This window comes from Aedes albopictus, chromosome 3, assembly GCF_035046485.1.
Source record: "Aedes albopictus strain Foshan chromosome 3, AalbF5, whole genome shotgun sequence".
NCBI lineage: Eukaryota > Metazoa > Arthropoda > Insecta > Diptera > Culicidae > Aedes > Aedes albopictus.
In genome coordinates, this window is record NC_085138.1 from 20,274,689 (window position 1) to 20,300,850 (window position 26,162).

The window sequence follows — 26,162 nt, forward strand, 5'->3', positions numbered from 1 at the left end:
AATCGATTTCAAATCATCAACCTTGTATGGAAAGTCGAAAAAATTTCCGCTCTACTGTAATTTTTTTCTTTCGCGTTTTCGAACTCAGGGCATGATTCTACACCAAAAATGATCATCAGCTTACTGAGTTCAAAAATGATGTAAACTAGTGTTATTGAAGAAATCTCGACAAGAACTTCAGGAAAAACCTGGATCGTCAGGAGGAATCTAGGAAGAATTGTTGGAAGTATATCGGAAGAAATATCGGGACGTACTCAAACAGATATCTCGTGAAAGAATCCTGCGGAAAGCCCGGAAGTAACTTTGGAAGAAATTCCAGGAATTACGCTCAGAAATCTTGAAAGAATTTTTGAAGAGTAGAGGAATTTACGTATTTTCGGCAGTTTTGGTCTCTTCATCATGGGTTTTTTTTTGGTAGGTACCTGTTGAACTCAGAGTTGGCATCAAATCCTTCCCAACCAAGCTGAATATGATCAAGTTTCAGTCAATTTGGCCGACATAAATCCCTTATGACGAAGAGAACAAACCTGCCGATGATACCCTACGTCAACCTTTAGAATTTTTAGAAAATTTGGGTTAGTTTTTGAATTATAAACTTTTAAAAATTTATCTGGAAAAACCTGGAAAACTCAGGGAATTTTATTTTGAGTTATGAGTAGACACCCTGCTATCCAAATCGAACGCCAGAGTTGTTCTCGTGGAAGTACCCTTATAAAACTATATGAATCTCCGCCTGTCAGGGAGCAACCACGGTGATGCAGAGGGCCAAATTGAAAGATTTCCACCCTAGACGATTTCCCTTCGTCGCCTTGGCCTGTGGCTAAGTCAAATTTCTGTCGACTTCCTTTAGGTATTTCTTTGTTGAGGCTGCGCCGCCATGAGCCTTTGAGCGGAAAGCTGCAAGCTTTCTCACCTTCGTCGGCTAGGGAGTCCACTCACGCTCTCTTGTCCCATCAACATGAGCTTTTCACTTCCTACTCGAGTGCAGAGTAGTGTTGACAGGCTATATGGCTTCGGCTCCTCGTGTTTTCGCTTGCTCTATCACCTTGTCTATCACAGATTTGGCGTTCTTTCGCTCCTCTGCCTTCCTTCAGGTATCATCGGTGATCCACTGTTCTCTCCGGGTGTTCACGACAGCATCGGCTGTTCGGGTCCGTATGAAGTTGATCGTCAATATTAACTTCTTTTCTCGATCAGGCTAGCTGTGTAGTGTCGGTAGCGGTTGTCTCAATTGGCTAAGAATAACACTACGGAACACCTATTCCAGTGGTAGGAATCCACTAATCAGGTGACCCCTAATTCATGGTGTTATGCGGCTTTACGCTTACCGTGCCTAGGAATGAATGGTTAGGGGGGGTCTTATAAAAACCTAATCGCAAACGGAGCCTGTGGAGTACCAGGGCACCCTCCACAGTATTTTGCCCTTATTGCGCTAACCGGTGCAATAGTGCGGTGGACCTTGTGTTTCTCCGAGACAATCAGCTGCCCTTCTTCAATCTCATGGTACTTGACGCTGAATAAGAGCGGGATTATGAAGATGTAAGATGTTATTAATTAGTTTAAATTTTCACCTATATGGTTTCGCATTATGCGTTTTACACAGTGTATTCTGTGCATCCTCGCCTTTGGCGCACTCAAATCGACACCGATCTGGCTTTATTGTTGCTGTTCTTTTTTGTGCTGTGATTGTTAAGAGTTTAAACTTGCCTAGTTTGGGTAGTGGCTACGGTTAGGATAGCTCAGATCAATCTTCAGCACAAAAGAACAGCAACGATCAATCTTTGTAGACTTATGCAAAATGGTACAGCCCAAGTGGCGTTAGTCCAAGAACCTTACTTTCGTAAGGGGAATTTCTATCTAGGAAACCTTGTGAATCCGGTGTTTGCTACTTTCAGTAAAAATAAAATGGCCAACTCACGTTTTATGCCTCGAGCATGTGTGCTTGTAAACAACGCAATAATCGTTGCTATACTCATCTCTGAACTAACTACCAGAGATGTATGTGCTATCACAATCGATGTATCTGTTGGAACCCTCAACAGGAAATACGTTTATTGTTCGGTTTATTTACCGCATGATGAACCATCCCCTACGGATGCTTTCAAGCAAGTCATAGCATACTGTACTTCAAAACCTTCATGGTATCTGGTAGAGAGGAAGTGTTAGACATAACGCTTTGCTCTAGAAGAATTAGTCATGAGCTGACCAATTGGCATGTGTCAGATGAAGAATCTTTATCCGACCATCGCTACATTTTGTTTGAACATGTGAATGTTACTTCGCAAACTTTGCGTTTCAGGAATCCCCGGTCAACCAACTGGGATCTCTTTACCGATTTGGTTGCAGCCAAATTTCATGGATACTCACCATCAATTGACACTCCAAGTGATTTAGATGATGCCGTTGATACTACAACGGCCTTTATCATGGAAGCTTTTGAAGAAGCCTGCCCTCTGCGGTCTGTGAAGACCACAAGAGGAACCCCTTGGTGGAACTCCGATCTGGCGAAGCTCAGGAAACAATGTAGAAAGAGTTGGAACAGACGACGTTCGGCTGGATCGGAGGCTTTCAGGTCGGCTCGCAAGGCCTACCAGAAAGCTCTTCGGTCTGCTGAACGATCCGGCTGGAAAAAACCTTTGAACAAATGTTTCCAGTCTGAGTGAAGCCAGTCGATTGAACAAAATCCTTGCAAAATCTAAGGATTTTCAAGTGAACGAACTTCGTTTGCCAAATGATGATTTCACTTCCTCTGATGTGAAAGTTTTGGAATGTTTATTCAGTACACACTTCCCCGGATGTGTGGATATTACATCTTCGGATGAACCTGAGGTCTTTTCTTGTAGTTATGATTCTTTAGCTTCGGCTCGGAGTATTATAACTTTAGAATCGATTGAATGGGCACTTAATAGCTTTGCTCCTTTCAAATCTCCTGGGGCAGATGGGATTTATCCTATTTTGCTTCAGAAGCGATTTGATCATTTCAAACATGTTTTGAAACAACTACTTGTTTGCAGTTTTGCTACAGGGTATATTCCCAAATCCTGGCGGGATATTACTGTGAAGTTTATTCCGAAACTGGGTCGCGCGTCGTATGAAGAAGCAAAGAGCATCAGACCTATCAGTTTGACCTATTTTCTTCTGAAATGCTTAGAACGCATAGTCGATCATCACATCCGTGATGTTCATCTGGCCAATGTGCCCTCTCATGTGAACCAACATGCTTACCAATCTGGAAAGTCCACTGTGACTCTTTTACACAAAGTTGTTTACGATATCAAGAAGGCATTCGCTCAAAAGCAATCCTGCTTGGGTGTTTTCTTAGATATCGAGGGTGCCTTTGACAACGTGCCTTTCGATGCCATATTGGAAGCCGCACGGGGTCATGGTATATCTCCAATGATTCCCAATTGGATTCATCAAATGCTCAAAAACCGACATCTCTTCTCGACATTGCGTCAAGTGGCGATTAGGAAATTGAGTGTTTGTGGATGCCCCCAAGGGGGAGTCTTATCACCACTTTATACAAGTATATCAAATGGATTTACACAACTGTTGTTCGTCCAATATTGGCTTATGGATGTCTGGTGTGGTGGCAAAAGGGCAAAGTGAAAACCCAAGTAACCACAGTGCTGAAGCCTTATTGCATGCAGATATACGGTGTATTTAGTGCAATCATTACTTTACATGCAAACTTAAGGTTGATTTAAAGTGGAAGTGGGCAATTATAGAATCAAATTAGGATTATACTGGTATAATCTTGAAGCAGTCGCATAATTGCCCATTTCCACTTTAAATCAACTTTTAGTTTGCATGTAAAGTAATGATTGCTCTAAGTACACCGTATATCTGCATGCAATAATGCTTCAGTACCGTGGTTACTTGGGAACTGTCAGCAACAGGGGACACTTCAGGGTTCGGTCGGAATCTCGGGACGTACCTGCCGGAGAGAGGGACCAAATGTCAGCAACAGAGGACACTTCAGGGTTCGGTCGGAATCTCGGGACGTACCTGCCGGAGAGAGGGACCAAATGTCAGCAACAGGGGACACTTCAGGGTTCGGTCGGAATCTCGGGACGTACCTACCGGAGAGAGGGACCAAATGTCAGCAACAGGGGACACTTCAGGGTTCGGTCGGAATCTCGGGACGTACCTGCCGGAGAGAGGGACCAAATGTCAGCAACAGGGGACACTTCAGGGTTCGGTCGGAATCTCGGGACGTACCTGCCGGAGAGAGGGACCAAATGTCAGCAACAGGGGACACTTCAGGGTTCGGTCGGAATCTCGGGACGTACCTGCCGGAGAGAGGGACCAAATGTCAGCAACAGGGGACACTTCAGGGTTCGGTCGGAATCTCGGGACGTACCTGCCGGAGAGAGGGACCAAATGTCAGCAACAGGGGACACTTCAGAGTTCGGTCGGAATCTCGGGACGTACCTGCCGGAGAGAGGGACCAAATGTCAGCAACAGGGGACACTTCAGGGTTCGGTCGGAATCTCGGGACGTACCTGCCGGAGAGAGGGACCAAATGTCAGCAACAGGGGACACTTCAGGGTTCGGTCGGAATCTCGGGACGTACCTGCCGGAGAGAGGTACCAAATGTCAGCAACAGGGGACACTTCAGGGTTCGGTCGGAATCTCGGGACGTACCTGCCGGAGAGAGGGACCAAATGTCAGCAACAGGGGACACTTCAGGGTTCGGTCGGAATCTCGGGACGTACCTGCCGGAGAGAGGGACCAAATGTCAGCAACAGGGGACACTTCAGGGTTCGGTCGGAATCTCGGGACGTACCTGCCGGAGAGAGGTACCAAATGTCAGCAACAGGGGACACTTCAGGGTTCGGTCGGAATCTCGGGACGTACCTGCCGGAGAGAGGGACCAAATGTCAGCAACAGGGGACACTTCAGGGTTCGGTCGGAATCTCGGGACGTACCTTCCGGGAGACCGTATCCGGTATCAGCAACTAGGAACTTCCTTCAGAGAGGCGGATCGTACCAGATGCCAGCGATCGGGGACTTCTTTCCGGGAGACGGACCGTACCGGATGCCAACAACCAGATTACGTCGCTGCGGTATTTCTCTTGCGGATTTCAGGGGTCAGGTTCAGTTCGGAAGTCTTGACTTGGGAGGACTAATTTCGGGACAGTAGGTTTGAGTTTTTTTCAGGTTTGGAGGTTTGAGTTTTTGGTTTAATTGCTTCTGCTTCGCTTGAAAGTTTTTGAAGTAATGACAGATTTTTTTTTTCTTCAATGCATAGCCACCTATGACCGTTTCATGGTCGTCACCATGACCTCGTTGCTATCGGTAACAGGAACGGTCCAATCAAAGTTAGGCCATCTCCAAAGGATGTGCTTAATGGCGATGTCTGGAGCGTTCTCTTCAACTCCTACGGCAGCGCTCGAAGTGCTCTTTGACGTTGCCCCTCTACACATTCATCTCAAACAAGAAGCCCTTTCTTGCACTTACTGGTTACGGGTACTCGGTCTACTAGAGGAAACTCCTGTGAACCGCACATCAACACACACCTCGTTGTTTCCACTTTTGGTGAATTGGGACAAAGTTGTACTTGCTCCAAGTGATCTTACAATTGCTTGTAATTTTCCATATAGGACATTTTTCCCGAAATTCCCTTCCCGGGAAGAGTGGACATCTGGTTATCTGGAAAGAAGTATTTCAGTCGGCATCGTATGTTACACTGATGGCTCCCTTCTCGAAGGTCGAGCAGGTGCTGGTGTTTATTCTCGTGAGCTAAGGCTGTATCAGTCTTATTCACTTGGTAGACACTGCACCGTTTTTCAGGCCGAAATCTTTGCTCTTATGTGCGGAGTGCAATCAGCACTTCAGCAGCACGTAATGGGCAAAGTAATATACTTCTGTTCAGATAGCCAGGCTGCTATTAAAGCACTTGCTTCGGCCAACTCCAGGTCGAAGATAGTTATCGCTTGTCGAACTCAAATCGAGGAGCTGAATTCAGCAAACGCTGTTCACCTTGTATGGGTACCTGGCCATTCTTCCATCGCTGGAAATGTTAGCTCGCACTGGAGCATCACATGACTTCATTGGCCCTGAGCCAGCTATTCCGATATCGAAGTGTTGGGTAAAGCTTCAGATTCACACCTGGGCTGCTACTCAACACAGACAATACTGGAATAGTTTGAAGTCATGTCGTCAAACAAAATTGTATTGTACTGAGCCATCTCTAGGGGTGGCAAAGTATCTAACAAATCTGTCAAAGCAGAATTGCAGCATGCTGGTCAAAGCATTGACTGGCCACTGCCGGCTCAGTTATCACATGGCGAATATTCAGCAAGCTGATTCATTTGCCTGTGATAGCTGTGAATTCGATTATGGAACTTCGTATCATTTAATATTTAACTGTCCAGTTTTTGCGCAATTGCGTTTCCGAGTACTCGGGAAACACTTATTAAGTAAAACTGACTTCAGAAACCTGAATCTTCAGGACGTTCTGTTGTTCTTGACCCGCTGTGGTAAAGAGCTATAGGCTCTCTTTACGCTTTATGCGTTATCACAGTGCTCTTCTCAGGGCGCTTTTTGAACCCATTGTGGTACGCTTATGCGTTATTACAGTGTCCTTTTCCCTTACCTATTCCCTTACCTGTCCTTTCCCATGTCCTATCCTTTTTCCTTCCCTTCTCCGTCAGGTAAATGATGAATAGGCTCGTGTTCATGGCGATGGCACAAATTTCCCGAATGGAGGAGAACGTGCCTCTAGAGCCGACCTACTGATACCTGATACCCATCAACATGAGCTTTTCACTTCCTACTCGAGTGCAGAGTAGCGTTGACAGGCTATGGCTTCGGCTCCTCGTGTTTTCGCTTGCTCTATCACCTTGTCTATCACGGATTTGGCGTTCTTTCGCTCCTCTGCCTTCCTTCAGGTATCATCGGTGATCCACTGTTTTCTCCGGGTGTTTAACCAAATTATTAAGATGTTCTTGATGGCGCTCCATTGATCTTCAACGCTATCACGTTCCGATATATTCACAGCACGGTTCTTCAGCTCCTAGCTAAACGAAGGATCCTTTCACCACAGCGTATAGCGTATTCCAGTTGGCGTATGTTGAACAAGCGGTTGATTTTCTGTTTCTGTCGATGAGTCCTAGCAATGCGCAGTCGGTCGGATCTCACCTATTAGGAGATGATGGTTCTCGCTCATTTCTCCGAGACCATGGTGTCTCATGCCGGTGCTCAGTCATAGTTCGAGTTGTCGGAACCATCCATCGCGTTGAAGTCGTCCAGGAGGATCTTGATGTCACCTTTTGAAATCTTGTCCACGACAGCATTCAGTTGGCTGTAAAAGTTCTATTTATCTTGCATTTCGGCAGCATCGGTTTGGCGCGTAACATTGGATCATGGCAAGGTTCCGAACCCGTGTTCTGAATCTGGACACAACTATCTTCTCATTAATAGATTTACATTTCGTTCTGTCCTAGGATCTCAGCTGCATCCATCGTGATGCAGCTACCACCATAAGTATAGCTTTTTATAAGCTGCCAGAACAGACGCTGTTTGAGCCGCACCTCCTTGGTGAACAGACGCTCGGAACGTATCTAGTTAAAGTCTAGTCTAGTTGAGGTCAGAAGGACAACAGTGCCCAGGCTGCTCTACCAAATAAGCACACAACTCTTAGCTGGTGGCCTTTGTCATCAGTTGATCCGTGGAAGCATGACGTGGGAACTTGTGAGGACCAGAAGCTATGTTCAGAGTGTCTACCTACTACCTGGAAAAACCGGGAATCCTCAGGGCATTTTATTTAAAAGAGAAAAACCTGGAATATTCAGGAAATATTGTGAATACGCGGGAAATTTTGCATCGATAAAAAAAAATAAAACATTGGGTCGTATGAATAAAATGTAACGAATTTTATTACTTGTGGATCTACTCAGAGTAAATATGAATAAAAAAAAATATCATTCTATATTTGTTTGGAGCAGGGAATGGCTCCTGGAAGTTCTTTGGAAACGCCTCTAGAAAATCCTCCCAGGATTTTTTACAAGATTCCTTCCGTATTTTTTCACATCATTTGTCTTGGTATTCCTTTTTGAATTCCTACCGAAGAATTTTCCGGATTCCTTACAGCATTTTTCCAAGATTCGAAGATTTTTTTCGGGATTCTTCCATGAGAATGTGCGGCCTCTGGCCGAAGATGGTGTAGGGTAAGTGTACCAATTATGGCTGTAGTACCAAATATTCCATCAGACTCTAGTTTAATTTAAAAACACTTCACTAATACTTCACTTTTGCAAAAGAAAATAAAAAATGAATAACTCTTTTAAAGAAAACTAGAAAGGACGAGCAAATTCCTTTTAATTCTACTACTGTGCTTATCTTCGGACAGATAGGCCTATTTCGTCTGTGACTTACAGACTTCTTCAGTGTCAAGTCGAGCACTTGACACTGAAGAAGTCTGTAAGTCACAGACGAAATAGGCCTATCTGTCCGAAGATAAGCACAGTAGTAGAATTAAAAGGAATTTGCTCGTCCTTTCTAGTTTTCTTTAAAAGAGTTATTCATTTTTTATTTTCTTTTGCAAAAGTGAAGTATTAGTGAAGTGTTTTTAAATTAAACTAGAGTCTGAAGTAACAAGTTCTACTAAAAGCTCTAAAGTAATAGTAAAGTGACCAAATATTCGCCATAGTAGATTTTTCACTCTTGTCTTTTTTTAACGATCTTCATACTTACATACAGAATTTTTCTTGAGGATTTTCCAGTATTGCTCCTAGAGTTTCCGTGGGTTTCTACCAGGATTCACCCCGATATCTTCACAGGAGTTTCTCTCTAGATATACCGCAGATGTTGTCGCGAAATTTATGTTAGAGTTTTTCCCGGGATTCCTGGGATTTATTCTAGAGTTTCTCTTTGGATTTCTACAGAAGTTTCAGCTGGTATAATTCCCAAAGGTTCTCGCGGGAAATCTTTTGATATTTTTTATGGAGTTTTTCCCCAGGACTTCTCTCAGAAAATTTCTTCCAGTGTTGATCTTGGGATGTCTCTCAAAGTTTTTACAGAATTTATCTTAAGATTTTTCGGAGAGTCTTCTGGGATCTGCGGGAGCTTCTGCTGATTTTTCTCATGAAGTTCGTCCCGTGATTTTGATTCGGATACTTTCAAGGCTTTTGTAGTTGATTATCTAATTTCTTGCAGTGATCCTGAGATTATTTTCTTACAGATTTTCTCGGGATTATTCCCAGAGCTGTTCCCTGAATCACTACCTGAAAATATCCGGAGACTCTGGAATCTCCTTTTAGGAGTTTCTTTAAACATTGCTCCCGAAGTTCTTGCATGTTTTTTTCAAAGAGTTTTTTTTTCTCGGAATGTCTTCTGGGATAATTTACGAGATTTCTTGTAAGAAATTCCCGGAGAATCTCGGAAAAAAGTTTTGGAACTAATCCCAGGAGGAAATATTTAGGAAATTATGGGAGGAACTCTGAAAACCTGTAAAAGGAATTCCGGAAGAAACTCCGTACAAAATCCACGAGAAATATCTGAAAACTGTCTCTGGAAGAACTTCTGCAAACATCCCTACAGAAACTGTTGGAAAACTATCCCGAACCCACTTGAGAAATTTTGGAAAGATCTCCGGAAGGAATCCAGAGAGAAACTCTGGAAGAAAGTCCAGGTGGTACTCTAGCAGAGACCCCGAGAAAAATCTCGAAAAACCTGAAATCGTGAAAAATCTCGGAAGGAGCTATTTACGTAAAAACCTCTGGATATATTAGTAGGGAAAACAGAAGAAAGCCAGAAAAGACAAACATTTAAAATTTCCCCCTGGGTTCTGGAAAACCCTGGAAAACTCAGGGAATTTTATTTTGTCTTATGAGTAGGCAGTGCATGCAAAACTCAGACATCGTTACTAAACCGAAGCAGGGAATGCAGCCATGCATCTTCAAAACATACTCCCGTCAAGATCTATCGAGAGAGATCGAGAGGAAGCCTCGCGAAGTGTAGTACGAGAAGCAGCCGGAGTACAGCAACTTACACATTTTTGGAACCACCGCCATCGTGCATGTTCCGGCCGAAAGACGGGAGGAAGCTTGATTCAAAGAAAAGGAAGCTGACGTTCGTCGTTGGCTACACCCACAAAGGGTTTCGGTTCATCGACCCGGACACCGACAAGAAGCTATTTTACGAGACATTCCACCGGTGGGCCGCTCATTGTTATTGTTTACATTTGATGTTTTTGTTTTTGCGAAAAGTAGCATAACATGTGATGAGCGCCAAACAGATTTTTGCTGGCAGAGATGTTTCGGTTTCTAATGTGGCATGAATCAATCCCCCGAGCTGCATGATGTCACTAGCAGATGGAAAAGCATCCCCACGGTCTACGGATATTAGTTCTAGTGGGTGGATTGACGCATTTTTGCAGATGAATGAACCCTGTTTATTGGATGGGCCTGTATCACATGTTATGCTAGCGAAAATGTAAATAAATCGGTTGGGCTTCAAAGCAGATAAACATTGAAAAAACAGCTGATTTGAAACGTCTCATAAAATGCCTTAGTGATCAGTCCTGATTACTGTATCAAATTTTAACCATCGCGCAACAATAATGGCAATGTCGCAACCACCCAATGCGACATAGCTTTGTCCCAAATTTGAACAGAATAGGATAAATATCGTACACCGCACGAGATTAGAGATTTTAAGTCTTTAGATGGAAGTTTTTACGATACATCGAATGAAGACGAAGCTGATACTTGCTGGTAGCTGGTAGTCATGGAGGAAATGCGCCAGCGCGTCGGCTGTCGATGCGTATCAAGAGAGGAGTATTGCCACAACGATACCGAGAGACCACTGGTATGGTGTGAAAGCTAACTAACGAAAAGCTTACTAAGGACTTGGAGCAGAGTTTAGGAAGGCAGCTCTGGACGATGAGATGACGTCGCGTCGTTGCAAGACAATGGCACATGGCTGCTGACGGATTTACCGCCGGGATGCCAGGCGGTTGGCTAGACAAAGATGGAACTGTGGCAAGATATAATGCTCATCTCGTCGCTCAAGAATACATAAAAAAGTTCGGGACGACTAAGACAAAGTCACACGAAGTCTTTGCTCCTGCGGTTCGGTTGCCAGTCAACGAGGAATGGTCGTGAAGCATGCAAATGTGATGAAGGTATTCTTAATGGCGCTCCATTGATCTTTAACGCCGCCACCTTCCGGTATATTCGCAGCACGGTTCTCCAGCTCCTAAACGAAGGATCTTTTCACTACAGGGTTTCTCAGTCAGCTTGTGTTTAACCCAGGGGATCCGCAAGCGGCAAGGTAGGCCTAATTCTCATCTTTTGCGAGTGTGTTAGTGTCGACTGGCAACGCGACCTGGAGCCTGGTCGAATCCTGCTTGGAAATCGGTTTGTGTGGCCGATGGGGATGGCCCGCGAAATCGCATTGTGTTGTTTGGGAAGGCCCGCTCGATGCATGTTAGGTAGGCGTAGTTTGTTCGAGTTTGACGTGCCTACACCCTCCCTGGTTGAACCGGCGCCCGATTTTCTGCTCCTGTCGATGGATCTTAGTAATGCGCACTGCGGAGTCGGATCTCGTCTATTATTCCTCCAAGACCACGGTACGCCCATGGAACGCGTTGCAGTCGCCCATGAGGATCCTGAAGTCACCTTTTGGAATCTTATCCACGACAGAATTCAGTTGGCGCGTAACATTGGATCATGGAAAGGACAACCAACTTCATGATGAGGAGCAGCGTGTTCACGAGTATAGCAAAATTTGCCCCAATGCCTATCTTTGTTTCTTACAATTCGGCGAACGAACTTCGCTCTGTCCTAGGAAATCAAGGTTAGAAGTTCTTTCATTTTCGATTTCAGGAGCAGTAGGTTGTTGGCGTGAGGTCCCCTATCCATCGTGATGCAGGTCGGGTATTTCCATCATTGCGACCAATTTTTTGATCCATTTTGAGCGATGACTTTAGGAATTATTCCAGAGTTTTTTTTAGAAAACGTTTTAAAAGTTCTTTGAAAAGTTTGTACTGGGGTTACTTTGGAAATTTTTCAAAGGATTTCACCAAAAATTCCCACAGCAAATTTCAATTTCTCCAGAAATTCCACTAGGAATTCCTCCTTAAGCTTCTCAAAGAATTGTGTTAGAAATTGATTAATTGATTTGTCTTTATTAAAGAGACTTTCAGCCCTTGGCTGGTTCGTCTCTTTGTGTTAGAAAGTTGTGCACGAGTTTCTGCAGAAATTCCTCCTGGTATTTCTTTAGAAAATTAAATTTTTTTCTGGAGTTTTCTAGATTTTTTTTCCGAAAAATCCTTTGGAAAGTGCATTAAGCATTGTTGCAAATGATCTTCCAAGCAGGGATTGGCGGCATGCACCGTGCGGTGCGAAAAAAGCGTGTGCTTCACACAATCGCAAGTGCTCGTCTCCCGTTTTGCCGAGAGACAAGAGACGTATGAGTGAGAGCTTTCGTAATTGTGCGAGAGACAATCGCAACACTAGCTCTACGGCGCAGGGAGTAATGCACGGTGCTTGGGACTGCGCTTGTCTCCAAACAGAAAAAATCAATTAATAAATAGAGCTTGCTGACGTTTATTCACCTCTCTCTTTCAAGCTTGCAGGCGGGATAGGATTTGTTTTCATCGGGAAACCTTTCCTGATGACAACAAATCCTATTCCGCTTGCATGTTTGAAAGAGAAAGGTGAATAAACGTCAGCAAGCTCTATTAATTGATGAGATTGTGTTTTCGGCAAAGTTGTTAAGCTTGTCAAAGGTTGACAAGTGATGGGTCGTTTGATTCGAAATTTTCCCAATCATGCGTAGTATCAAGCCAAGGGCAAAGCACGGAGACAGGCTCCGAGAGAGTGCATACGACAGAGCGTGAGAGACAGGAGAGCTCCAGCGCGCGGCAAAGTAAGCGAGCAACACACAACCGACTGCGCGTACTCGTCTCCTTCTAGTTTGTTGTGCTGTCTCGTAGCAGAGTGTGCGGCACGCAAAGAGTTTTGAGTCGCACCCTATCCCTGGCTGCCACCTTAGGTATTGCTGCCGATGGAGGAACATTTCATATTCAGCAGCTGGATGCCAGAACAGACGCTGTTTGAGCCTCCTTGCAGAGCTGCGAAGTGTCAGTATCAACCGATATTTAAAGATGAAATTGAGATAGGTAACCACTCATTTTTCCATTTACCATCGGAATATCAATGTAGCCTCTGATCATTCAATTGACATCAGCTCCAGCCTCAGTCAAGGCACATATCATTCAATTGAGCCCCAGCTAGGAAGCATAAATGTGTGGTGTTGTAGGTTCGAAGCTTTTACCATAATTGATGCCGTCAAACCCGACATCAACCTATCATTCACCTATTTTTATTTTGGCCACCAAACCCAACATAGACCCAATAGTTGATCGATGTTGGTCAAACAGTGGCCCAACATTCGATAAAAATTGACCCGACTTTGACCCGACATTCGACATTTTTTCAGTCTGGCGGAATTTTTCGGGGTTTTCCGTGTTTCGTGCCAAGCTACTCATTCGAGTGGCGATTTATTCAATTGACAAGGATTCGCTTCTCATTTGATAGGTGCTCTGATTGAATGAAATCGTTTTGAACATAACTAGAAGGAAAAATGACTGAACAGATTGGTTGGTTAGTGTTCAAATGACTGAATTGAATTTTTGCAACACTGCTCCTTGGTGAACAGACGGTAGGGACGTACCTCTGCAATCTAGTTGAAGTCAGAAGAATAACAGTGCTCAGGCTGCACAACTCTTAAATGGCGGTCTTTGCAATCGGTTGACCCATGGAAGCCTGAGGTGGGAACTTGTGAGGACCAGAGCTATGTTAGACGCTTCTTCTATATTGTCGACTCATAATTCTGCAGCCCCCAAACATAGATTGTAAGCTTGAATTGTCTAAAGGATACTAGTATTGAATCATCTCATCCTGAATCATGTCAGGGATTATGATTGTAGATCTGATTAGGTACATATTCTACTTCCTAATCTGGGGGTGGGCGACACTAGTTTTCCCAGGTCGAAATATGCCAAATAAGCCGAAAAGAGACGAAAAAAACAATAAACCACGCAAAAGCTTGGGTGTCTTTTCAGTGGATATACCGATTTTTTGTGGGATAGTAATTCCGACTATTTTGGATTGTGAAAACTTGTGTCGTGCTCGTCCCCCTGTTCCTAATCTTGTTAGGTATTCTAGTTCTGAATCCTGGGAGATATTCCAGCCCTGAATCCTGGCAGAGTCTCTAGTTCTGAATCCTGTCACGAATTCTAGTTCTTCATCTTTCTAAGGATTACTTATCCTGTGAGGTATTGTCGTTTTCAATCAAGTCAGTGATTCTAGTCCTAAATTCTGTTAAAAATGCTAGTCCACTGCAAGTCAGGGATTCTAGTCCCCATTGCTTTCAAGGTCTCCAGTACCGATTTCTGTCCAGGGTTTCTCATGCTGAATCCAGCCAAGGATCCAGACATACGGTAGTCTTGTGTCCTATCAATAATTCTAGTACTGAAGTACAGGGGTTTAGTATTGAATCCTGTCAGATATTCTAACCCTGAATTTGCAGTCCTCACTTCGATCAGGTATTATGGTCTTGAATCCTGTCATAGAATCTAGCCCTGACTCCTTTCAGGGATTCTAGCCTTGGGCTCTGTCAGGGATTGTTGTCTTAACCCTCGACCTCTTAACCTCTTAACGTAGACCCCGACGATGAAACCGAGCATAAGAAACGTGTTCGAGACCAGCGGGGTTGCGGCAGCGAAGGCGAAACAATCCGGCTCCAAGGGGTTAAATATTGGTAAGATTTAAAACAACACAAATGTTGTTGTTTTTCGGATATCCAACCGAAATGGTATGTTAGGCATACGTAATGCCTGATGTACATAGGCACAATATGTGTTGAAAAATTGACAAATTGAGTGGGAAATTGGCGAAAAAATCCACGGCGTTGAATTCAGGTTGGCTTTCTACTTCACAGAATTGTTACTTGTTCTGAAGTGGAGTTGGTTAACGCACCCTGTCTAGCGAACTTGGAAAGACGTGGGTTCAAACCCCACCAGAACTACGTGGATTTTTTTTTCACTATTTTTCCACTCTATTTATCCATTTTTTCTACACATATTGTACCTACGAACTTCAGGCATTATGTTTGTCTAAGATTTTTAGGTCTTAATTCTATCAAGAAATCCAATCTTAAATCTTGTTAGGTAATCAAGGATCAGATCCTGTCAGATGTTATCGTTCCAAATCGTGTGAGATATAATATTCCCGAGTTCTGTCAGAGTTTCTAGTCGTGAATTCTGTCAGGTATTTTCGTCTTAAATTCGATCAGAGATTATACTCCATTTTCAGTTTTGAATCACATGAAAGAATCAGGTGCTGAGTTAAAATATTGACGGATTTCACTAACTATGTATTCTATAAAGGTAGGGAAGAGGAACCATCTCGGCAGGGCTCCTATTTTGGATACTTTTCTGCTATAACTCAGCCAATTTCGAACCAATTGACACAATTTTTGGAACGCGGCAAGGATGTTTTCGATCACCTTGCAATCATTTGACTCATTTGTCTATAACTCAGTTAAGAAGCATAACATTGAAATGTAGTGTTCGGCAAACTTGTAGATTATTGTTTTTCTTACAATTATCACCAAGGACGCAATATTCTAACTCTAATATTTACGGCGTAAAACTGTTAGTACCACCTACTCATACTAAACGATCGAATTTTTCGATCGTTTAGTATGAGTAGGTGGTACTAGCGCTTTCACAGCGTATACATAAGAGTTAGAATATGGCGTCCTTGGTGATAATTATAGGAAAAACACTAATCTACAAGTTTGCCGAACATCACATTTCAATGTTATGCTTCTGAATTGAGTTATGGACAAATGAGTCAAACGGTTGTCAAGTGATCGAAAACATCATTGGCGGTGTGAGATACTTATAGTTTCTAGCCGTGTACAAAATTTCAAATCAATTGATTTGGAATTGACTGATTTATAGCGACAAATGCCGAAAATACCGGCCACTGTCCAAGTGGCACGCTACACTATTTACAAAATCCCTGCCGGACGTATGATACAGTCACCCCACAGTTATGAATAGGCTAAGGCATACTTCGCCATCTATTGATGTATAAAAAAATAATAAAACATGTCCTCATGTTATTGATAGGCGAAACAGAAGCAAAATATTGTTAATTTTCAAGAAAAATTATAAAACCTGTTGATTATTGATCAAAAATATTTATAAAAAACAGATTATTTAACGTCGGTTGTCCCACAGTTATGGATCACCAGAATGCTCAGCCACAGTTATGGATCATTTTGGCTCATATTATGAATCAACGACAACTACTCATCACGAATAATGAAAAAATAATATGCAAAGTAATTTAAACAAAATCTTGGGCAGTTTGGGAGTTCGTTTACACATTACGTAACGCAAAAATTGTAATTTTACCTTCTCCATCCCACACGTAAACAAGTTTTGTGTGGAAGGTCCTTATCTCATGTAGGGATCGTAACACTTCAAGAGACTCCCTTCCCTCTCTGCATTACCAAATATGCAAATGAACCCTAGACCATTTCTGGGGTTTTCTCAATATAAAAAAAAATATTTTTACTATTTGGGGCCTTACATAAATTATGTAAGGAAAAATGGATTAGGGGAATCTTAAAAATTGCACGCTCCATACGCAAAAATGTAATTCGTATGAAAAAAAACATGATGCAAGGAAAGGAATGGTGGCTTTAAAATGACAAAAAAGACCATAATCTATGAATAGCCCCTTACTCAGTGTTTGAACGTTTATGCACTTTATTTGCTTTATATTTCTCTCATGTTACAGGAATCTACTGCTTGTGGTTACGAAAAGTAGACCTGATTACATCAGTACAAATTCATTTCATAGTAACATATTAAAATCAATAAAAAAAAACAATCAAGGCACACTTCGCATGAAGCAGTTCAATACCATTGCATACAGTATAAAAATGATCATTTCTTCTGTCTACTTCTTTCCCAGCATCTTTCGAGAAGAACCACCAGATTTGGCGGTACGGTTGATCTTCTTCTTATCGGTCAGCCTTACAGTTGCTTGCTTCTGCAGTTTTCGATCCGTTAGTCGACGATCTTTTTCCACTTTGGGGATCTTTGCTTCCTCTATCTCTTTCTTCCGCTTCTCCTTATCTGCCTGCGCCTGCAGTTTTTGTTCGTTGGCCAGGCGACGCTTTTCCTTTCGTGCTATCTTTGCTTTCTCTTTCTCTCTTTTGGCGTTATCCTTTTTGTCATGCCATTCGAGCCATTTGCTGCTTGTAGCCACCGAAGGAATGTGCTCAACCTTTCTCTTTGGCACAGCTCCCGACATACTGTTTACATTAGGCCAAATCAGTACACCGTCAAATGGATCATCTTCGTTGTGTAACTGTGCATCATCTTCGCGGGTTGCGGGGGCGCAGAGTGGGCCATCACCATCATCATCTGCATATTCCTGTACCACATCACGACAAGGACTTTGTGTTGTAATCGATGCATCTGTGAAGCGAAATGATAACAAACCAAAACGTTAAATAAAAAGTTGAAAACTAACCTTCAACTACAATGGCACATCCGGAAGACAGCGGCACGGGCTCAGTCGGTTCAGCCAAAGTAAAGTTGTAGGTGACGATGTTATGTTGACGGCTGCTGTTATGGTGACGGCTGCTGAACATAAGTCCTTCCGATTTGTCCTTGATGGATTTCCAGAAATTGAACAATGCAAGGTCCTCATATGCACCATACCAAAAATCCTTGTCGCGATTTTCAGTGAACTGCAGAAGCTGATGTTGTTCCAGGCCCATTTCGACGTATTGGAGTTGCAGTGCATAGTCCACTTCTGTTGGTTCAGCAGTAGATGTATCAGCGTCACTGCTTAGTGTTGACTTGTCAGCATTAGTTGGCAGGTTACTGAAATCTATTGCTTCCACGTTCCACGGGTAGATACCACAAAGTTGGAAAGCTTTCTTCAAGCACTCCTTAGCATTCGTAAAATTTTGGAGTGCTGTTTGTAGCAGAGTACCAAAGTTTGTCTTGTTAACGCGTGCATTACTGTTAGCCAACGCCCGCTGCCTGAGAAGCTTGCTCCAAATTTGTTTGAACGGACCAAAAAAGTTTCTATCCAATGGTTGCAGAATTCGTGTCGCATTCGGGTAAAAGGAGATGAGTATTACTCCTTTTTGAATGCAGAATTCAACCAACTCAATGCTCACATGGCTCTTATGTCCGTCGATGAAAATCAGAACCGGAAATTCTGTTCCCCGCTGTTTCAGCCAGTTGTACAAATCATTCGCGATGTACTCGAAGAAAGATTTTGCAGTTTGCAGGCCTGGTAGCGAGTCACTTTTTAGTGACTTGGTCACTATTTTCGGCTCAGTCACTAAAAAGTCACTATTTTCAAGATGTTTCAACTAAAGTCACTTTTTCTGTTGAAAAGTCACTATTTTCAACTATTTTTAAAGTTTTGTGTAAATGATAATTTAGTCAGCGAGAAAAATAAGATGGAGTGATAAAAAGTGCAAATCAAGATTTGTGTGACTGGAGACAATAACATGTTTAGTAGGTGTGTTAGCAAATGAATCAATCGCCTATGTACAGTAGACGTTCGATAACTGCAACATGTTTACGTTTCACTTAGCGAACAAAATTCGATAACTGCAACGTCAGATAGGCGTCAACAACCCATCAATTGACGTTAAATGAACAAAAAAATCATTCGATTGTTCATTTGGGCTAACCTGCTGCACCGTTTTGACGGATAGCGGTGCGATAACTGCAAATTTGTTGCACTTACCGGACTTGCAGTTAAAAAACATTGCAGTTAAGCCGTTTGCATCGACCGAACGTCTACTGTAGTGTGGACTGATTTTGATTCGTAGTATTTTTAAGTTAAGTTAGGCATCTTTATCAAGAAGATTTGCAGTCCGAAACTATTCATTGAAAGTGTTGTTTTTTAACACAAGATTCATGCAACTATACTAGAAAGCATTGTTTCCCATTGATGTTTCTGGTCATTCTACAGTAAATTGATAAAGGTTTTTGAACTATTACCGAAACAAATATTGGTGAAAAATCTGTATAAATTTGTCCATCCTTGGCACAACTTAGCATCTTCGGAAATAAAAAATAGAGGATTATTATTAAGTAAAATAGGAGCCCGTGAAGCTGCCGGCTTAGAATAGCACTACGGACCACCTGTTCCGGGGGTAAAAGTCCACCAAACAGGTAACCCCAATCCAAGGTGTCAGGCGACCTGTGCTGAGGGATGAATGGTTGAGGGGGTTTAAAAGATGCTCGATCTTTAACGGAGCCCGTAGCGTGGGTAGATCGCCTTTTTGGGTTGCGTTGCGGTGATAGATCTACCAAACCGAAATCTAGTGTCGTCCTATTTTTCAATTTTGGAATATGTGTTCTTGTAATTCAAGGAGTTATAGCATTTAGTTCTACTACTGGTGTTTTGGTGACTTCCAGTTTTTGAATAAAACTGAGTTTACCAACTTTACTTTGCATATAGTTAAAAACCTCACCATCTGAGGCTAAACTCAATACAAAGGAAATCAAATTGGGTTAGGGATCCATGTATGTACTAACTCTTCGAAGACTGGAAAGTGCTAGTACGCAAGGAACATACAAGAATCCTTATTACTGAACACATGTTCCATTATTGGAATGGTATTGCTGCTAATGTTAAAACCCGGGTCCTAAACTTCCTACTGGGGAGAATTTAGCAGTAAAACAAGGGTGATGCTAGGTTTCCGATGCATGGCCAATATCAGTACTCTTGTTTTGTTTTCCAAGAAAACAAAACAAAAACTGTATCAAAATCGATACTTTATTGCCCCTCAATGGCAATTGAGTAATGCGACATGCACTACACTAAGGATACGGGTAATGTCACAATAGATCTAAAAACTGGTCGCAGTGACAAACCCGAACAGGAATAATAAATAAAAAAGTAAAATAGGAATTTGAGGAAATATTTGGCTCAACGTTACAATTGTCGATGCAGGCCTCGAAATTTGCTCCTGTATGGAGGCATGGCCATTTCTGCATAAATTTATGCAGGATTTTGGTGAAAATCACTAAATATTACTTGTGAAATTTTATCTTTAGCAAAAGCTTTTGTCTGAATTTCTGTAGGTATGATATTCTAGTTCAATGCCTGGAAAAAATCCTGATAAAATTCTATGACAAATGTTTGGAAGAGATATCTTTGAAATGATATCTTCCAGTAATTTTCGTAGGCGCGGGAGCCCACGGCAACGGAGGAAACGACGACGCCAGTGCAGCGGAGGACGGGAACGAACCAACTCCCACGCTGAGGGAAGTTAAGGATGCCATTCACCAGCTCAAAACCAACAAAGCAGCTGGTAAGGATGGTATCACAGCTGAACTCATCAAGATGGGCCCAGAAAAGTTGGCCACCTGCTTGCATCGGCTGATAGTCAGGATCTGGGAAACCGAACAGCTACCGGAGGAGTGGAAGGAAGGGGTAATCTGCCCCATTCACAAGAAAGGCGACCATTTGGAATGTGAGAACTTCAGGGCGATCACTATTTTGAATGCTGCCTACAAAGTGCTATCCCAGATCATCTTCCGTCGCCTGTCACCTAAAACAAATGAGTTCGTGGGAAGTTATCAAGCCGGCTTCATCGACGGCCGGTCGACAACGGATCAGATCTTTACCGTACGGCAAATCCTCCAGAAATGCCGTGAATACCAGGTCCCAACGCATCACCTGTTCATCGACTTCAAAGCGGCATACGACAGTATCGACCGCGCAGAGCTATGGAGAATCATGGACGAAAACGGCTTTCCTGGGAAGCTGACTAGACTGATTAAAGCAACGATGGACGGTGTGCAAAACTGCGTAAGGGTTTCGGGTGAACTATCCAGTTCATTTGAATCTCGCCGGGGACTGAGACAAGGTGATGGACTCTCATGCCTACTCTTCAACATCGCTCTGGAAGGTGTGATGCGACGAGCCGGGCTCAACAGCCGAGGAACGATTTTCACAAAATCCGGACAATTTGTGTGCTTTGCGGACGACATGGACATTATTGCAAGAACATTTGGAACGGTGGCAGAGCTGTACACCCGCCTGAAACGCGAAGCAGCAAAGGTCGGACTGGTGGTGAATGCCTCAAAAACAAAGTACATGCTGGTAGGCGGAACCGAAAACGACCGGATCCGTCTGGGTAGTAATGTTACGATAGACGGGGATACTTTCGAGGTGGTGGAGGAATTCGTCTACCTCGGATCCTTACTGACGGCTGACAACAACGTGAGCCGTGAAATTCGGAGGCGCATCATCAGCGGAAGTCGGGCCTACTACGGGCTCCAGAAGAAACTGCGGTCGAAAAAGATTCACCCACGCACCAAATGCACCATGTACAAAACGCTAATAAGACCGGTAATCCTCTACGGGCACGAGACATGGACCATGCTCGAGGAGGACCTGCAAGCACTCGGAGTTTTCGAGCGACGCGTGCTAAGGACGATCTTCGGCGGTGTGCAGGAGAACGGTGTGTGGCGGAGAAGAATGAACCACGAGCTCGCTGCACTTTACGGCGAACCCAGCATCCAGAAGGTGGCCAAAGCCGGAAGGATACGGTGGGCAGGGCATGTTGCAAGAATGCCGGACAACAACCCTGCAAAGCTGGTGTTTGCAACTGATCCGGTTGGCACAAGAAGGCGTGGAGCGCAGAGAGCACGATGGGCGGACCAGGTGGAACGTGACTTGGCGAGCATTGGGCGCGACCGAGGATGGAGAGCGGCAGCCACGAACCGTGTATTATGGAGAAATATTGTTGATTCAGTTTTATCATGAATTTGATGTAATACTAAATAAATGAATGAATAATTTTCAAAAATTGTGCACAGTTTTTTTTTCGGGAACATCCCCAAATACTGTTTTGACTATTTTGTTTTCAACTTTGTTTGATTTGCTCCAGTCACTAACGTCTCTGTAAACTAAGTTACTTTCTTTGGAACTCAACGGAGAATCCTCTCAAAAATAAATGAGAAATTGCACCTTGAACTATTTTTAGAATTTCTTAAGAAAAAAAACTCTTCAAATATGTGAATTTTCGATAAGTTGACCATTTTGTTGAAATTTTCATTAAATTTTCGTCATTTTGGTCAATCTCTCAGAAATATTTGAAATATATACGTTAACAAATACTACAGAAATTCTATTCTATTAATCAATTTCTGTTTAAATTTCACCTTCCTATAATTCTAAGGCGATCATTGCAAATAATTTCAAAGAAATGTGAGGAATTCTTGCATAAATTTGCCCACACGTTGTCTATGCGTTTAAGACCCAAAGGAAATAACTGCAATAATTTTCGTGTAAATCTATTCAGAAATTTGTTCAATAAACCTCTGAGTATTTGATCTCAAATTCTTCAAGATATTAACAGCTTTAACTAAAAATACCAGGACCTTGCACCAATATTGCCCCATTGAAGTTCTACTGGAAACGACTAAAGAGAAGCTGTAGGTGCCAACAATTGCTTTCGTTCATTGACTTAATATCCATCTAGTTCTGCACAATATCTGCTAAGAATTGTATACACATGTTTTCTTTATATAATTTTTGGTGGAGATTGTTTTCCTGGAAATATTTATTACGCACTACCCCAAGGTTTTCCGAATCAAGTTCGGCTTACAACTTTTGGCCGCTTACCATATTTTTTTTTACCAAAAGTCACTATTTAGTCACTTTTTTGCCATTTGTAAGTCACTATTTGGTCACTATTTTCGTCAACTTGGTCACTAAAATAACTATTTCAACCATCAGTCTTTGCTACCAGCCCTGAGTTTGCCACCCCTCATCGGTCACTCCTACCGACCAACCTTTTGGTACATTTTCAACCATCTCTTTGCTTATACGCTTTCCCGGATAAAGGATCATAGGAGGTGTCAAATCCCCAGCAGCAGTACATCCGAACAAAGCAGTGTAACTCTCTTTGTCCGAATTGTTGGTCACTATGTAAGAGTTTTCCTGGTCCGAACACAATGCTTTGTAACGCTTTGGAACAAGTTGGAATCCAGATTCATCGAAGTTCATAATTCGGTCTGGATTGTTGAAAACATCCATATCAAAGCCATCCTTTCGCAGCAGCTCTTCCACCTCCTGGAACCAATTGCGCAACTGAGCCTCGGTAACTTTTGCTCCTGCCTTTGAGAGATTGTTTACCAACTTTTTCTTGATATCCGGATGACGCCACAAAAATCGCTGGCTCCAGTTTTTGCCTACATTATTTGTCATCATTAAACCAATCAGTCAAAATGTAAATCAAACTAAATGTAAATAATCTTACTTGGGAAAGACTCAGGGATATCCCGTTGTTTCCTGATTTTATCCGCGTAATCCTTGACCGTATGCCTCAGATCAACTTCACAAACAGGAAAACCAGCTCTCGCCATGTAAAACACCCACTTTTTAATCCGATTCTCTTCCTCCGGTAGAAGAATTGGATCTGGCCCAGGTTTAGCTTTCCTTTTCTCATTTTTCACTCGCCGGAAAAGCGTTGTGAAAGGAATCTTGAACTCTTTGGATGTACCTCGGATGTTTTTCGTCCTCCTAGCTTCGACGACGGCGTCTTCGAGAGTTTGTGCGTCGTACTGCTTCCGGATTTTGACGACGCGATCCATTTTTCTGGAGAAAGGTATAAAATGTAGATCAACTTGCCATTCATTCATGGCTTGATTCATAATTGTGGACAATGGCATTTTCACCCACAAATATGAATCAACTCTAGACCTCTTGAAAATATAGTGTTTTTCTTGAGACATCACTAATATCGCACTGTTTCAAGATAAATAATACCTTCACTTGATGAAATGATCAGCAGTTGGGGATATTTCCTTGTTAAATCGACGGAAAACACCTTATGACCGCGAGCACTCCCCCTACGTGCGATCACAAAAAGTAAACAAAACAAGTAGCTCTTAGGGCCGTGCCGCAACTTTGACGTTTTTTTGCAGCATAAATTGCATTTAACATGCGCAGTGATGGTTATGTTGATGCACTGATAACCGTTCTACACGGGAAAAATAAATTTGATGAAATTTATAATTTAATTGTACTACAGTAGCAATTTAAAGTGATTGTTGATCCATATCTGTGGGCTATCCATAACTGTGGGATTACTGTAAATCTGAAAAAAAAAATCCTAAATTGTGCAAACTCCTATTGCTTCTTACAGCAAAACCAATATCCAACGCTATTGACTAATATGGATAAATCGGCCACCCTCAACTTTTGCTCCAGCCGAGTCCTATCATGCACCTCAGACACTGGACCCAAACTGCACATCACATCCGTTGATCCAGAAAACAATCTCCTGGCCAAAGCCTTCACGGAAGCTCCCAACTACTTGGGTCCGGAACACGACTTTAACGTAGCCCGGTACACCATCCGGAACGGCATCCGTTGGAGTAGCTACCACGCCTTTCTACGACCAGCATTCAACCGACCGAACTTACATCTGCTGACTCACTCAATGGTAGAGAAGATCCTTTTTGATGCACAAAAGAGAGTCTCCGCGATTGTCGTCAAAACCCCCGGTAGTAACGACTCCGTTGAAATCAAATCCACCAGAGAAGTGATACTCTGCGCCGGTGCTTTCCAAACTCCTCAAATCTTGAAGCTATCGGGAATCGGTCCGGCCACGGAACTCAAGCGGCACGGCATTCCCATCGTTCACGACTCACCGAACGTCGGCCAGAACTACTTCGACCACCTGAACCTTCCTCTGTTCGTCTCGATCAATGCCACGGCCAGTGTCACCGTGAACAAAATCCTAAATCCCCGTACCATCGCAGACTACCTAAGCAAGGGCACCGGAGTTCTCGCCACAACCGCCGTGGCCGGAATCGGAAGTCTCCGTGGTGGCAAGTTTGGGATCATCTTGTTCGGCATGGGAAGCGTCGACGAACAGGCGCTGCGGCATGTGTCCAACCTGCAACGGGATACGTTCCGGGCGTTCTTCCCGCTGCATCACAACACCAGCCAGGAAGGGTTCCTGTTTCTGAACACGTGCCACCAACCGAAGAGCCGAGGGGCGGTGTTTTTGAAGGACCGAAGGGTCGAGTCTCCACCGTTTATTAACCCGAACTACCTGAAGGATCGCTACGACGTGGGGTGCATGAGTGATGCCATCCGATTGGCCGCGAAAACTGTGGACAGCGAGCCGTTCCGACGTTTGGGCGCCATACTGCACTGGCCACGGGTGAAACGGTGTGCCAACTTTGGCCCGTTCGAGGAGGATTTTCTAACCAATCGACCGAGTGATCGATACTTGGAGTGTATTCTGAGGGTGGCGGCCTTGACCGGACACCATCCGGGCGGAACGGCCGCTATGGGACTTCACTCGGAAGCGGTGGTGGATAACAATTTAAGGTGAGGTTTGCGTTTGTCTGGATGGGGAAGTTATGGTTTGATTATCTGTTATTTTTAGGGTTAACGGAGTAACTGGATTGCGGGTGGTCGACGCCAGTGTGTTTCCAGCACCCGTTTCAGGGACCCCAAATTCGGTGGTGATTTCCGTTGCCGAAAAAGCCGCTGACATTGTTATGAAAGACTTTTCGGAAAATTGAGTGTCACCTGTTTAAGGTAAGTTTTTTTTGTAATCTATTGTTATTAATATCATACGTTTTAGACAAAAAAGCAGTGTAGCACTCATTTCAGAGAAATTCCTTTTGTTTGCATCATCCCATTAATTGTAAATCAGCGGAAGTAGAGTTTCGATGAGTCTTGGGTGATGTTCGTCCAGTTTTCCTGAAAGTTTAGGGTTCCCTGCAAGGTTCCCATGTTTTCTCCTGCCGCTTGCCACCAGTGTGTTGTTTGCGCTATTCTTTCTTCTGACATTCGCACTATTCGTCCAGCCCACTAAAGTCTACTGTATGTTATCCGTTTCAAAATTATTCGCTTCAGCGCATACTTGATACAGCTCGTGGTTCGTGCGTCTGCGCCACACACCATACCCTAGTTTCACACCGAGGAAACTCAACTCTGGAAGCTTTTGAATGCAAAGGTCACCGAATAAGTTACGGAACCTAAGCTAGTTACGCAGGCCTTTTTCGCAGGCGCAATGTCACAATGACCAATTCTTCAAAAACTTGAAACACGTCCCCT

General features: G+C 43.3%; 1 protein-coding gene and 1 long non-coding RNA gene across 2 annotated transcripts in view; one reads left to right on the top strand and one right to left on the bottom strand.

The window, feature by feature from the left end:
- The window catches only part of LOC109428067 (neither inactivation nor afterpotential protein G), a 28,990-nt gene extending 3,149 nt beyond the window's left edge, over positions 1-25,841 (top strand). The window contains exons 4-5 of the mRNA XM_029863975.2: positions 24,232-25,427; positions 25,486-25,841. Coding sequence (XP_029719835.2) covers positions 24,232-25,427; positions 25,486-25,624 — 1,335 coding nt within the window. The 3' untranslated portion in view covers positions 25,625-25,841. The remainder of the gene's footprint in view (positions 1-24,231; positions 25,428-25,485) is intronic.
- LOC134291971 (uncharacterized) overlaps positions 1-26,162 on the bottom strand; it is a 165,052-nt gene that overhangs the window by 124,584 nt on the left and 14,306 nt on the right. The window lies entirely within an intron of this gene.